The sequence below is a fragment of the Pantherophis guttatus genome, chromosome 1, assembly GCF_059756535.1.
Source record: "Pantherophis guttatus breed Tessera chromosome 1, ASM5975653v1, whole genome shotgun sequence".
Taxonomy (NCBI): Eukaryota; Metazoa; Chordata; class Lepidosauria; order Squamata; family Colubridae; genus Pantherophis; species Pantherophis guttatus.
The window spans coordinates 180,059,080-180,072,376 of NC_142063.1; the positions used below are offsets into that span (position 1 = coordinate 180,059,080).

Sequence of the window (13,297 nt, forward strand, 5' to 3'; positions counted from 1 at the left end):
TATCAGGATCCATCAGGCGCCTGGGGCGGATCCATCTAATTGGATCCACCTCCCTGCGGCGAGGGGTCGCGGTTCGAAGATCTAGGCGAAGGAGTGAGTGGTCAGACCATGACAAGGGTTCCATGTCTATATCCCCTATAACAAGACCACTCAACCACTGGCCAGAGACAAAAATCAGATCCAGAGTGTGACCTCCCCTGTGAGTAGGGCCATGAACTAACTGGGTCAGGTCCATGGCCGTCATGGAAGCCATGAACTCCCGAGCCACCTCAGACGTTTCACCAACGGATGGCAAGTTGAAATCACCCATGACTAAAAGCCTGGGTGTATCTACTGCCACCGTGGCTATCACGTCGAGTAGCTCAGGTAGGGCTGTTGCCACGCGGCAGGGAGCCAGGTACGTAAGCAACAAGCCCATCTGAACCCCACGGCCCCACCTCACAAGGAGGGACTCACATCCGGCTATCTGAGGCACAGTGGTCTCCCTCGGACCCAGATCATCGTTAATAATAACCGCCACCCCCCCGCCCCTCCCCTGAGCCCTCGGCTGATGGAATGCTCTGAAGCCTGGTGGGCACATTTCAACCAGAGGGATGCCACCCTCCGGGCCCAACCAGGTCTCCGTAATACCCGCCAGGTCCGCTCCTCCCTCTTGTATAAGATCGTGAATGAGGGGGGCCTTATTGACCACGGACCTGGCATTGCACAGCATCAGCCGAAGGCCCAGCTCCTGAGTATCTAAGCCACCTAGTATCCGAGCAGAGCCTTGGGGACCGGGGCAAGCAATTGCTCTCAGACAGCAAGTGCGAGCCCCCAGCACCTGATGTGGTCCCCTGCTCCCGCCATATCTGCCCCTCCCATTCACCGTGCCGATGGTACAGCCCTCATAGATATCGTCCCCCATCCCTTTCCCAATCCCTCGTCCGGTGCCCCCCGGATCGTTACCCTGTGCCGGGCACGGCTCTGACCCTGGTGGATTTCCCCCCCAATCCGCCTTAGTCGTCTTCCCAATATCTTTAAAAGAATAATTACAACCCCCTCCCCCAGAACCCCTTAAAATCTTTAAAAATTTCCCTAAAAAGCCCCATAAATTCTTCCTTGCTCCATGCCATCTCTCCGGACTCCAAAGTCCGTCATCGAGATAGGCCCTCGATAATGTGGGGGGCCAAATCTGCGAGAGGGGAGAATCTCGCAGGGCGAGGAGTTCCGACACCGAATACATATAGCTATCAAGGGGAAACAGTCCAAGGGTGGGGGACCACTGATGTTATAAGCGTAGGGAAAATTCCAGTCCATGGTCAGGCTGCCAAGCTCCACTGTCCTCTCACGACAGTGGCTAAGGAGGTGCATATCATTCGACCCCGAAAGTTTCCAGGGTGGCCGTCTCTCACCAGGCCAATCCATGGAGACTTTGATAGAAAGCTCAAGGGTGAGGATAGCCATATTCCGCCTCCTCGGCCCCATGTCCATAGAACCAGTATCCCTCCTGGGATTAGCAGCATCAGGGAATCCAATATCCAGCTCAAAGGAGGTTTAAGTTCGTAAATGTTCGTCAGAAAAGTTCTACATGGTAGGGAATCCAGACAGGTCAGATGGAAATGGGAAAAAATTAGGAGTAGTTCAGCAGGCCAAGATGGATGGGAAGCTATGATCGTAGTAGGCCAATAGGCCAAAACTCAGTCTGAAGGAAGGAGGGGGGGGGATTCAAACCGCATAAGTTTGTAGTCATTTTCCAGCCCCAATAACCCTCAACCTTCCATTCTAGAGGGTAAAGCTCCCCAATTTCGTCCCCCCCCATCCAGCTCACCCTGGGGGGGGTCTCTGGGTCTCCCTGGGGGTAACCCTTCCCTCAAGGGTCATATACTCTCCAGTCACCCCAAAATCAGACCTAAAACCGCTGCTGAAGAGTCCTGGGCCGTCTGTTTGGAAGTCTTTAGGCCCTTGGGAGCCGCCCCAACCTTAGGCGCCCCCGTCACGACCACCGCCGCGGCCTCCGCAGTCCCCATCGCCATCGTCGCCATCGGCCCCCCCACGGACGTCCCCAGCCGCCCCCTGGTTAGTGGAGGGATGTGGTTGCCTTCAGAGGGGTGGGGGTGGGGGCTAGGGTTAGATCAGATCTCTCCCTCTCTCTCTCTCTCTCTCTCTCTCTCTCTCTCTCTTTCTCACTCACATGCACACAGACACCCCCAGGTATGGTGAGCTTGTGCCTCCTGCACCTCAAAAAAAACAAGACCTACCCAGAAATAAAGCCAAGCACTTAGGTCATTTTCGGGGAAACATGACAACAAAATGAAATTCAATGGTTTGTAAACCATTGAAAAGTAAGGTTTTACACTTAGGCAAGAAAAACCAAATGTACAGGTATAGAATAGATGGAACCTGGCTCAATAGCAGCAACTGCAAGAAAGATCTAGGAGTCCTAGTAGACAACCACTTAAATGGTTGTCGCAAAAAGGGGATTGAGGGGTTTTTTAAAGACTTTTTTAAATAGACTTTTAAGGGGTTCTGAGGGGGGGAAGGTTATGTGGGTTTGGGGGAAAACCCACGGAGGTTGGAGACCAGTCCGGCTGCTATTAATGGTGCCGTAGGGGGTGCAGACTCTGGGGGAAAGGGGACTGTTAGAATGCCCTCTAGTGAGGGCTTCTCTATTAATACGCTGAGTGGGAGGGGCAGGTATGGCGGGAGCAGGGGGCCATATCATGTGGTGGGGGCACGTGCTCGCTATCTTCGAGCGATTGCGTGCCCCGGTCCCCTTAGGTCTTCCCGTTCCCCAGGCTGCTTAGAGTCTCAGCGCCCGAGTCTCCGGCTGATGTTATGTAATGCCAGGTCCGTAGTAAATAAAGCCCCCCTCATTTGTGATCTTATTCAGGAGGGGGGAGCGGACCTGGCAGGTATCACGGAGACCTGGTTGGGCCATGAGGGGGGAGTTCCCCTCGTGGAGATGTGCCCATCAGGCTTCCGTGCATTTCATCAGCCGAGAGCTCAGGGCAGGGGCGGGGGGGTGGCGGTCATTCTAAGAGAAGGTCTTGATCCGAGGGAGACCACTGTACCTCAGATAGCCGGATGTGAGTCCCTTTTTGTGAAGTGGGGTCGTGGGGTGCAGATGGGTCTGTTGATCACGTACCTGGCTCCCTGCCACGTGGCAACGACCCTGCCCGAACTCCTCAATGTTATAGCCGAGGTGGCGGCTGATACCCCCAGACTTGTGGTCATGGGGGATTTCAACCTGCCATCCATCAGTGAAACATCTGAGGTAGCTCGGGAGTTCATGGCTTCCATGACGGCCATGGACCTGACCCAAGTAATTCACGGCCCTACTCATATGGGGGGACACACTCTGGACTTAGTTTTTATCTCTGGTCAGTGGTTGAGTGGCCTTGATATAGGGGATGTAGATATTGAACCCTTGTCATGGTCTGATCACTCGCTCCTTCGACTTGACTTTCTGACCGCCTTACCCCGTCGCAGGGAGGCGGAACCGACCAGGTGGTTCCGCCCCAGGCGCCTGATGGACCCTGATAGGTTCCAGATGGAGCTTGGGCCATTTCCTGAGACTCTAGCTCACGACTCGGCTGATGACCTGGTGGCTGCCTGGGATAGGGCGGCTGCCGGGGCTTTGGACTGGGTCGTGCCTTTGCGGCCTCTGACCCAGCACCGAACTCACTTAGCTCCTTGGTTTTCCGAGGAGCTGAGGGAGATGAAGCGCCGGAAAAGACGCCTAGAGAGTGGTTGGAGGGCCAGTTGTTCCGAGTCTGACTTGACACTGGTAAGGTCTCATATTAAGACCTACCTAGTGGTGATAAAAGCGGCAAAATCTAGCTATTTTGCCGCTCTTATCGCGTCATCAGATAACCGCCCAGCCGCCCTGTTTAGGGTGACCCGCTCCCTCCTCCATCTGGGAGCGCGGGAGGACCCCTTGCAGGGCTGAGCTGAGGATTTTGTACAGTATCTGGATGATAAAATAACTCAGATTCGGGAAGACTTGGCCGCCGACTGGGTTAGTTCAGACGAGGTGACGGAGGCAGGCCTTGAGAGTGTTATCTGGGAGGAGTTCGATCCTGTGGCTCCCGAGGACGTGGACAGGAACTTGGGACGGCTGAATGCAACCACATGTTTATTGGACCCGTGTCCCTCCTGGTTGGTGCTGGCTTCCCGCGAGGTTACACGAGGCTGGCTCCAGGGGATTATTAACGCTTCTTTGAGCGAGGGTGTCCTGCCAGCCGCCTTGAAAGAGGCGGTGGTGAGGCCTCTCCTCAAGAAGCCATCCCTGGATCCGGCTGTTTTGGCTAACTATCGTCCAGTCTCCAACCTTCGCTTTATTGCGAAGGTTGTTGAGAGTGTGGTGGCGCGACAGCTTCCCCAGTACCTGGATGAAGCTGTCTATCTGGATCCGCTCCAGTCCGGCTTCAGACCTGGGTACAGCACGGAAACGGCATTGGTCGCATTGGTGGATGATCTCTGGAGGGCCCGGGATAGGGGTTATTCCTCTATCCTGGTCCTATTAGACCTCTCAGCGGCTTTTGATACCATCGACCATGGTATCATGTTGCGCCGGCTGGAGGGACTGGGAGTGGGGGGCACCGTTTTGCGGTGATTCTCCTCCTATCTCTCCGACCGGTCGCAATCCGTGTTGACAGGGGGGCAGCGGTCGACCCCAAGGCGCCTTGTTTGTGGGGTGCCGCAAGGGTCGGTCCTCTCGCCCCTCCTGTTCAACATTTATGTGAAGCCGCTGGGTGAGATCATCCGTGGTTTTGGGGTGGAGTTCCATCAGTACGCTGATGATACTCAGCTGTACATTTCCACCCCAGACCATCCCAATGATGCCTTGGAAGTGATGTCCCAGTGCCTGGAGGCCATGCGGGTCTGGATGGGGAGAAACAGGCTTCGACTCAACCCTTCCAAGACCGAGTGGCTGTGGCTGCCGGCGTCCCGGTATAGCCAGCTGACGCCATCGCTGGTTATTGGGGGCGAATCATTGGCCCCCATGGAGAGGGCCCGCAACTTGGGTGTCCTCCTGGATGCGCGGCTGTCTTTAGAAGGGCATATGACAGCCGTGGCCAGGGGGGCTTTTTGTCAGGTTCGCCTGATACGCCAGTTGCGCCCCTTTCTGGACCGGGACTCCCTACGCACGGTCACTCAAGCACTCATCACTTCTCGTCTGGACTATTGTAACGCTCTCTACATGGGGCTCCCCTTGGGGTATACCCGGAGGCTCCAACTGGTGCAGAATGCGGCTGCGCGGGGGATTATGGGAGCGACGGGACGCTCCCATGTGACTCCTCTCCTGCGCGAGCTGCATTGGCTTCCGGTGGACTTCCAGGTGCGCTTCAAGGTGTTGGTGATCACCTTTAAAACGCTCCATGGCTTAGGGCCAGGGTACTTACGGGACCGCCTTCTGCTACCAATAGCCTCCCACCGGCCGGTTCGCTCCCACAGAGAGGGCCTCCTCAGGGTGCCGTCGGCCAGACAATGCCGGCTGACGACCCCCAGGAGGAGAGCCTTTTCTGTGGTGGCACCTATCATATGGAACAATCTACCCCCAGAGATACGAGTGATCTCCGACCTCCGGATTTTTCGTCGGGCCCTAAAAACTTATTTTTTTCAGTTAGCCGGTCTGTCTTGATTTTAGGGTTAGTTTTAAAATTTTAATATTGATTTTAATTGACAAGTTTTAAATTATGGGCCAAATTTATAAATTATTTTAACTTTATTTTTAACTGTGATGTTATGTATAGATGTTTTTATCTTGGCTGTTCACCGCCCTGAGTCCGAAAGGAGAAGGGCGGTATAGAAATTTTAATAATAATAATAATAATAATAATAATAATAATAATAATAATAATAATAATAATAATAATAATAATAATAATAATAATAATAAGCCAACAGTGTGCTGCATCCTGTTTTGGTTGCCACAATATAAAATAGATGTTCAGACTCTGGAAAGAGTGCAGAGAAGATCAACAAAATGATTAGGAGCCTGGATGCTAAAACATATCAGGAACGGTTGTGGGAATTAGGTATGAATCTAGTGAAAAGAAGGAGTGAGATGACAGTAGTGTTCCAATATTTGAGGGACTGCCATAAAGAAAAGGGGAGCGGGGGTCAACCTATTTTCCAAAGCACCAGAAGACAGGACAAAAAGCAATGGATGGAAACTAATCAAGGACAGAACCAACCTAGAACGAATTAGAAATTTTCATACAGTGAGAACAATTAACCAGTAGAACAGCTTGCCTTCAGAAATTGTTGGTGCTTCGTCACTAGAGGTTTTTAAGAAGAGATTAGACAGTCATTTGTCCAGAATGATATAGACCAGGAGTGTCAAATTTAATTTCGTTGAGGGTCGCATCAGAGTTGTGGGGGGCTGGGGTGGCTGTGGCCAGATTGACATCACTCGTGTCAGGGAACACCTATGCTGGCCTGGGTGGGGCTGCAGGATCCTTCCTTCCTTCCTTCCCTTTCCCCTTTTCTTTTTCCTTCCCTCTTCATTCTCCTTTCTTTCTTCTTCCTTCCCCTCTTTCCTTCTTTTTCCTTCCTTGTGCTCTTCCCCTCTTTTTTTCTTTTTCTTTGTCTTTCCTCTTTCCCTTTCTCCTTTCCTGTCCCTTCTTAGATGCTCAAATGCAAAACGGGAAACATTTCTCAATGCCTCCTTGCCTTGGGATCAAATGCCACTTTTGTTAGTAGTTTGTGGTCACTTAAAAGACTGAGAACAAACCAGGCTCAGTTTATCCCATGCTTGCATTTAGTGAGGGTGTCCACAGACCACAGTACAGCAAAATTGTCAAAATGGTGTCTATGATAGTTGATCACAGCTCCTCTGTTTTTTATGTGCAACAGCTTTAGCGTTTAGGAACAGAGGTAAGTTAGTTTATTTTCTATTAATACATAATCCTTAAAAGGGGCACTGCCATGGTCTTATTCAGACTGGAAATATAGCAAAGGGAAATATTTTTCCCCACTTGCTTTGTCCTGTTTTCCCCACTGGAAATGGCTGTTTGCAACACAAAAGGAGGGGATACTTTCCTAAGAGCTCACAATTCATGAATACCAAAGTACACACATTCGCTAATGATAATCTAATGCACCTTTTGTTAAGTGCACATGAAATACTGTATCTCAGGGTGGGGAAGGCCATGGGGGGGGGCTAGTTATGGAACAGGCCTCCCCAACCCACTAAAATACCTCATGCTTCTCCCTCCCTTCCTGCCACACCAGACTCACTTACCTTGCCAAGATCTGTCTCCTCCCTGCTGCTGTTTCTTTGACTTTGAGGGAGGAAGAGAAGAGTTGGCTTAGAAATGCTTTTCATGCCAAGAATGGATGCTCCTGGTTGCCATAATATGGCGCAGGTTTAGGCACCCATCCTCTTTCGCAGAGAATCAGAGACCCAGAAACTTTCATTCTCAGCGTGAAAAGTGTTGCAGTGCCAGTTTCCTGCTCCTCTCCCCGAACTCCTTTCCACCACAGCTGTGGCAGGGACGCTCCTTGCCTGCTAAAATCTGCTGTGGATAGAGCTCCTTCAACAACCCCATGGCCAGAGCCAGGAGGGTCACTGGAATAGGAAGGGAGCAGGAACCAATGCTGTCCCAGGTGCACTGCTTGATCGCGTGAGCAGGCCTGACTGTTTGAGTGCAGGAATGAAGCCTTCAACTGAGTGAAGGCACTGTGTGGTCAGGCTCCTCACACCCACATCCAGCCTGCCAGAATTTGCTTTGCCAGGGGAGGAATGAGACCCCATTGTCCCGTGGACCCCACCTGCATGCAAATGCGCATCTGCATGCAAATGGGGTCCTTGGAAACAGAGCTATCTTTTAGGACAATCCTGCTGCTGCTCCTCTGCTTTCTTCAGCTCAGACGCTGCTGGGGCACCCAAGCTGCTGGTGGTGGCGGCGGGAGGCACCTGAGCAGTCATGATCCCCCCTCCCCAGCCAGCCAGCCAGCTTCGCTGACCTATTTCCTGCCTGCCTGCCTGCCTGGCGCAAAGCCTCACGGCTTTTGTCCTCTTCCTCCTCTTCTCCCCTGGCGCGGCGAGCACTGGTGGGCTGGATGCAGGTGCAAGGGGCCTGGCCCCACGGTGCCTCCTCATTCAGTTGAATGCTTAATTCCTGCCCTCAAACAGTAAGGCCAGCGCATGCAAGCGAGCAGCGCACCCGGGCCATGGACTCCGTTGGTTCCTGCGTGCAGCTGATTCCACAGCGGCCTTACTGTGTGGAGGCAGGAATGAAGCCTTCAATTTCATGGGGGTCCAGGCCCCTCACACCCACATCCAGGCCGCTGGAGCTTGCTGCGCCAGAGAAGAAATGTGAAATTTCATTGTCCCACAGACCCTGCCGCTGCTTGAGCAGGGAGGATGAGGACGAGAAGAGTGGCGAGGCTTTGCACGGGCAGGCTGGCTAGGTCAGGCAAGGTTGGCTGGCTGGGGAGGGGAGATCATGGCTGCTCAGTGGCTCCTGCCACCGCCGCCAGCAGCTTGGGTGTCCCAGCTCCGTCCCACCTGAAGATCTCCAAGGTCTGTTATTCCATTATAAGACCATTTCCCATCAATTTAAAATCCATCATTCTACAATGAGGAAGACTATTCGCAAGTGGAAAACATTCAAGACAGTTGCCAATCTTCCCAGGATTGGATGTACCATTCGTCTCAGCAAATTCTCTCCAAGGTCAGACTGTGCAATGCTCAGAGAAGCTGCAAAAAATCCAAGAGTTACAACTCAGACTCCACAGGCCTCAGTTAGCCTGTTAAATGTTAAAGGTCTTGACAGCGCAATTACAAAAAGATTAGTCTAAACAAGTATAGTTTGTTTGGAAGAGTTGTCAGGAAAAAGTCTCTTCTCGCTAAAAAGAACATGGCAACACGGCTCTGGTTTGCATCTGAACAAATCACAAGACTTCTGGAACACTGTCCTTAGGATTGATCAAAATAGAGATGTCTGGCCATAATGCATGATGCCATGTTTTGGTGAAAACCAAACACAGCATATCTGCACAAACATCTCAAACCAACTGTCAAACATGGTGGTGGGGAGATTTGGGCTTATTTTGCAGCCATACTTTGGACATCTTGCAGTCATTGAGTGGACCATCAACTGTATATCAAAGTATTCTAGAGTCAAATGTGAGGCGATCTGTCCAACAGCTAAAACTTGGTCGACACTGGATCATGCAACAGGACAACAATCCCAAGCACACCAGCAAATCTATAACATAATAGCTAAAAAAGAAAAGAACCAAGGTGTTGCAATGGCCCAGTCAAAGTCCAGACCTCAATTCGATTGAAATGCTGTGGCGGGACCTCAAGGGAGTTCAAATGAACTGAAGCAATGCTGTAAAGAAGAGTGGGCCAAAATTCCTCCACAACAATGTAAGAGACATACAGAAAATGATTACTTCAAGTTATTGCTGCTACAGATCACTCTGCAAGCTACTGAATCATAAGATGTACTTAGTTTTTCACACATGGCTTCTCCATTTCGGCTTTCTTTTTGTAAAATAATTAATGACAGTGTAATGATGTTCTTTTTGTAAAATAAATGATGACAGATGTTCATCCAAGTTTGTATTTGCATACTTTTAAAACTGCTAATGAACAGATCATTTTTTATTATGTCTTGATACATAAAACTATAGAACTCTTTTTTACATGACTACTTTATCAGGACTTTATTCTTATTCAAGCCCACCTCATTGTTAACTAACATTTTGCAAGAGAAATGCACTTTTATCATCTGGATATTGGTAAAACTGCTGATGTTGCAGTTATCTGTTGAAACAAGAATATTGATTATGGAATAGATATTTTAATTCGTTAGAATTTATTTTGGCTTCACAGCTCCAGACCAGCTTTGACTGATATGCCAACTGCATGCCAAGTACATCCCAGGAGGCTGGGAGGACAATAACTAATTACATCATTGTTAAGAAACTGCAACATGGGGTTGCCTTTGAAAATGACACAGAAGCTGCAGCTGGTCAAGAATATAATGGTCTTTCTGCTAACTGGTGGTAAAAGACTTAGCATTGGTTACTGATTTTTCAGGTCCAATTCAAAATTTTGGTGATGAACTTTTTGGTGATGAAATTTTGGTGATCCTCTAAAACTGTAACCTTCAGAAAATTTCAATCAATCTTCCTCATGTGCTCTTCTTGGGAAGAGATTCTGAAGGTGTGCACATACATTTTACTATATTCTTATAAACTACCCAACACATATGCAATAGGCAGTGTGCAAATGTTTATAAAAACAAACATAATAGCAGGATAGAGAGATTTACACCAATACTCTGGATTTTGCAAGTAATACAAATATTCACATAAACTAAACTTTTTGACTAAAGATAATCCTTGACTTTGGATCACAATCGTGAACAGATTTCTGTTGTAAGTTGTTGCAGTGGTAAATTGAGTTATCACATTACAGGACCCAATTTTGCAACCATTTTACTGCAGTCGTAAGTTGACTCACACAATTGTAAGGGAAAATCTAGTTTAACTGATCGTAAGTTTGCTGTTGTTTGGCAGGAAAATTGCAAATTGTGATCATATGACAATGTGATGCTGCAACTGGTCATAAATGTGGGTCGACTGCCACGTGCCCAAATTGAAATCATGTGACCATTGGAGTGGAATGATAGTAGGTCAGTGGTGAAATGTAAAATTTATTACTATTGGTTCTGTGGGCATGGCTTGGTGGGGGGTGGGGGGTGGGCGTGGCCAACTTTTTTTTTTTTAACTTTTAAAAGCATTTTTTTTACAACCTCTTCAGCTGAAAAAATGCTTTTAAAAGGCTGTGACAATCCCAGCTGAGCTGCACGATCATCAGAGGCTTTTTTTTTACTTTTAAAAGCATTAGAGCCTTGGTACTACAGTGGTTTAAAGCACCCTGTTATTAACACAGCTGCCTGCAATTTACTGCTGGTTCGAATCTCTCCAAGGCTCAAGGTTGACTCAGCCTTCCATCCTTTCTAAGGTAGGTTAAATGAGGACCCAGTTTGTGGGGGCAATAAGCTGACTTTGTATAAATATACAAAAGGATGAAGGCTATTGCTTAACGCACTGTAAGCCGCCCTGAGTCTCCGGAGAAGGGCGGCATATAAATCAAATTAAAAAAAAAAAAAAAATTTTTTTTTCGGCCGAAGAGGTTGTAGAAAAAATGCTTTTAAAAGTAAAAAAAAAAAAGCCTCTGATGATCGCACGGCTCAGTTGGACATGGGGGGTGTGGGCAGGCAGGGATTTTTGCTACAGGTTCTCCAAACCACCCGCTGCCATCGCTACCGGATCGGGTAATCCGGTCCGAACTAGGAGCATTTCACCCCTGTAGTAGGTCATAACTGACTTTCAGAGGTTGTTGTTAATTTGAATCATTGTTTAGCAAACATTTGTTAAGTCACGGACAACTTGTAATTACAAGTATAAAATAATTTCAAAAACCGAAATACTGACTGGGGATCTAGGCTTAAATGCTCTAAACATAATTCTTTAAACAGAGAGAACCAGTTTGGCTTGGTGGTTAAACCTGAATTCTAATTCCACTTGATTGCTGGCTGGATGACTTTGGATCTTTCTCAACCTATGACATCAGGCTCAGGTGACAAGATGGTTGTCAATTCCTGTCTCCACCAATAGATCAACACTCATTTGATCCAAAAAAAGTAGACCTTGCACTTGCAGGAAAACACTTGGAAGAAGAAACAAAAGTGATTCCTATACAGTTTTCAAAAGTTAGCTTCAACTCATGAAATAAAAAACAATTATTTGAATGTAATTTTTGAACACAAGTTTTTATCCTAGACCCTTCACTTTATATTCTAGGCCCGTGATGGCGAACCTTTGGCACACATGCCAGAGGTGGCACACAGAGCACGTGCGCCTTCACCAGCTGCTCTTCTGATTTCTAGCGCGCACATGCACTCAGGCCAGCTGGTCTTCGCGGGCGCCGGAGTGCTGGAAAACAGCCCAAAAAATGGCAAAAAACCCAGGTCATTTTTCAGGTCGTTTTCCGGGCTGTTCTGAGCTGTTTTTTGGGCCATTTTCAGGCTATTTTTTAGGCCATTTTTGGCCAGAAAAACGACCCCCAAAATGGCCAAAACAGGCCAAAAAACAGGCATGCATGCGCCAGCCAGCTGGTCTTTGGGTTTACGGTGCTGCGGTGTGTGCACATGCATGCGCATGCGTTCCAGTTTGGGTACTCGGTGCCGAAAAGGTTCGCCATCACTGTTCTAGGCCAAAATACTTTTGGATTTTTCCTTATATTATCATTTCTCCAAGGGACTTGATAGTTCCAGGTATACAGACTTAGAGGATTTCGTTTCTGTTACTCCTTCTTTTTTCCCCCCAACTGATCTTTGCCAGGCACCTCAGGTGTCTGGTTGTGAGCAGCGCCAAAACTATTTATAACAATTTTGGTCTCAAGAAAAACTATTCTGCCCCTACAAGTACTAACTGAAACAAAATTAAGACATTTCACTATCAATCAATGGACACTTGCCAAGAACATCCAAATCACACAATATATAGCAAGGCAATCCACTTCTGGACCAATGTATTTAGTTTTGCTAGAATCCTTAGCAAAGCATCTGCAGCATTTGTGATTTTCCTTCCCCAGGGAACTCCAGCAAAATGATATAAGAGAGCTGGGTTGCCATTATTCCAAGAGATTTTTTTTTCACATATTACCTGTGGTGAACTGTGGCTTACACGGTGTCTCCTGTGTAGATAATGGAAAATTTGCAGAAGCAGGTGATGACTGAGCTCGAGAAAGTGGCCGATGTCCACTAAAGGATACTGGAATGCCAGCAGCTTCCATGGATGCCTGGTAGTTTCTGAGCTGATGAATGCGCTGCTGTTCCAGTAAAAGAGTTTGCTATAAGGGAGCATAAAATGTGTCATTGTTTGAAGGCTTGTTTTACAAATCTCATATTTTTTGTTTGTGAACAATTACTTCATAATAGTCTACTAGTTATTTGCTTTATTAGTTAATATACCTTCATACATAAAAGTACTCATTAGTATATATTTTAAAACCATTTAATAGTTTTTTGAGAGAGCCAGTTTGATATACAATTAAGGCATCAGGCTAGAAACCAGGAGACAGTGAGATCAACAAAGCTTCGGCCAGTGACTTTCTCCCAGCCCTAGGAAGGAGGCAAACCACTTCTGAAAAATCTTGCCAAGAAAAGTGCAATGACTTGTCCAGGAACTCTTTGAAAATTGAACATGATTAAAAAAATTAAAAACATGAAGTTTTAATAAAAGAGAATATTTGTAGTTTAGGATTGAAATGATGGATTGTTACTGC

The 13,297-nt window shown here is 48.0% G+C and overlaps 1 protein-coding gene across 35 annotated transcripts in view; it reads right to left on the reverse strand.

The window, feature by feature from the left end:
- Positions 1-13,297, reverse strand: part of HDAC4 (histone deacetylase 4) — a 555,425-nt gene that overhangs the window by 158,420 nt on the left and 383,708 nt on the right. For all 35 annotated transcript variants that reach the window (XR_015732045.1, XR_015732047.1, XR_015732046.1 and 32 more), the window contains one exon: positions 12,676-12,862. Coding sequence is in view for 26 of the 35 variants with exons in the window: in XM_087885457.1 (XP_087741583.1) it covers positions 12,676-12,862 (187 nt within the window). In the remaining 9 variants the exon portion in view is untranslated. The remainder of the gene's footprint in view (positions 1-12,675; positions 12,863-13,297) is intronic.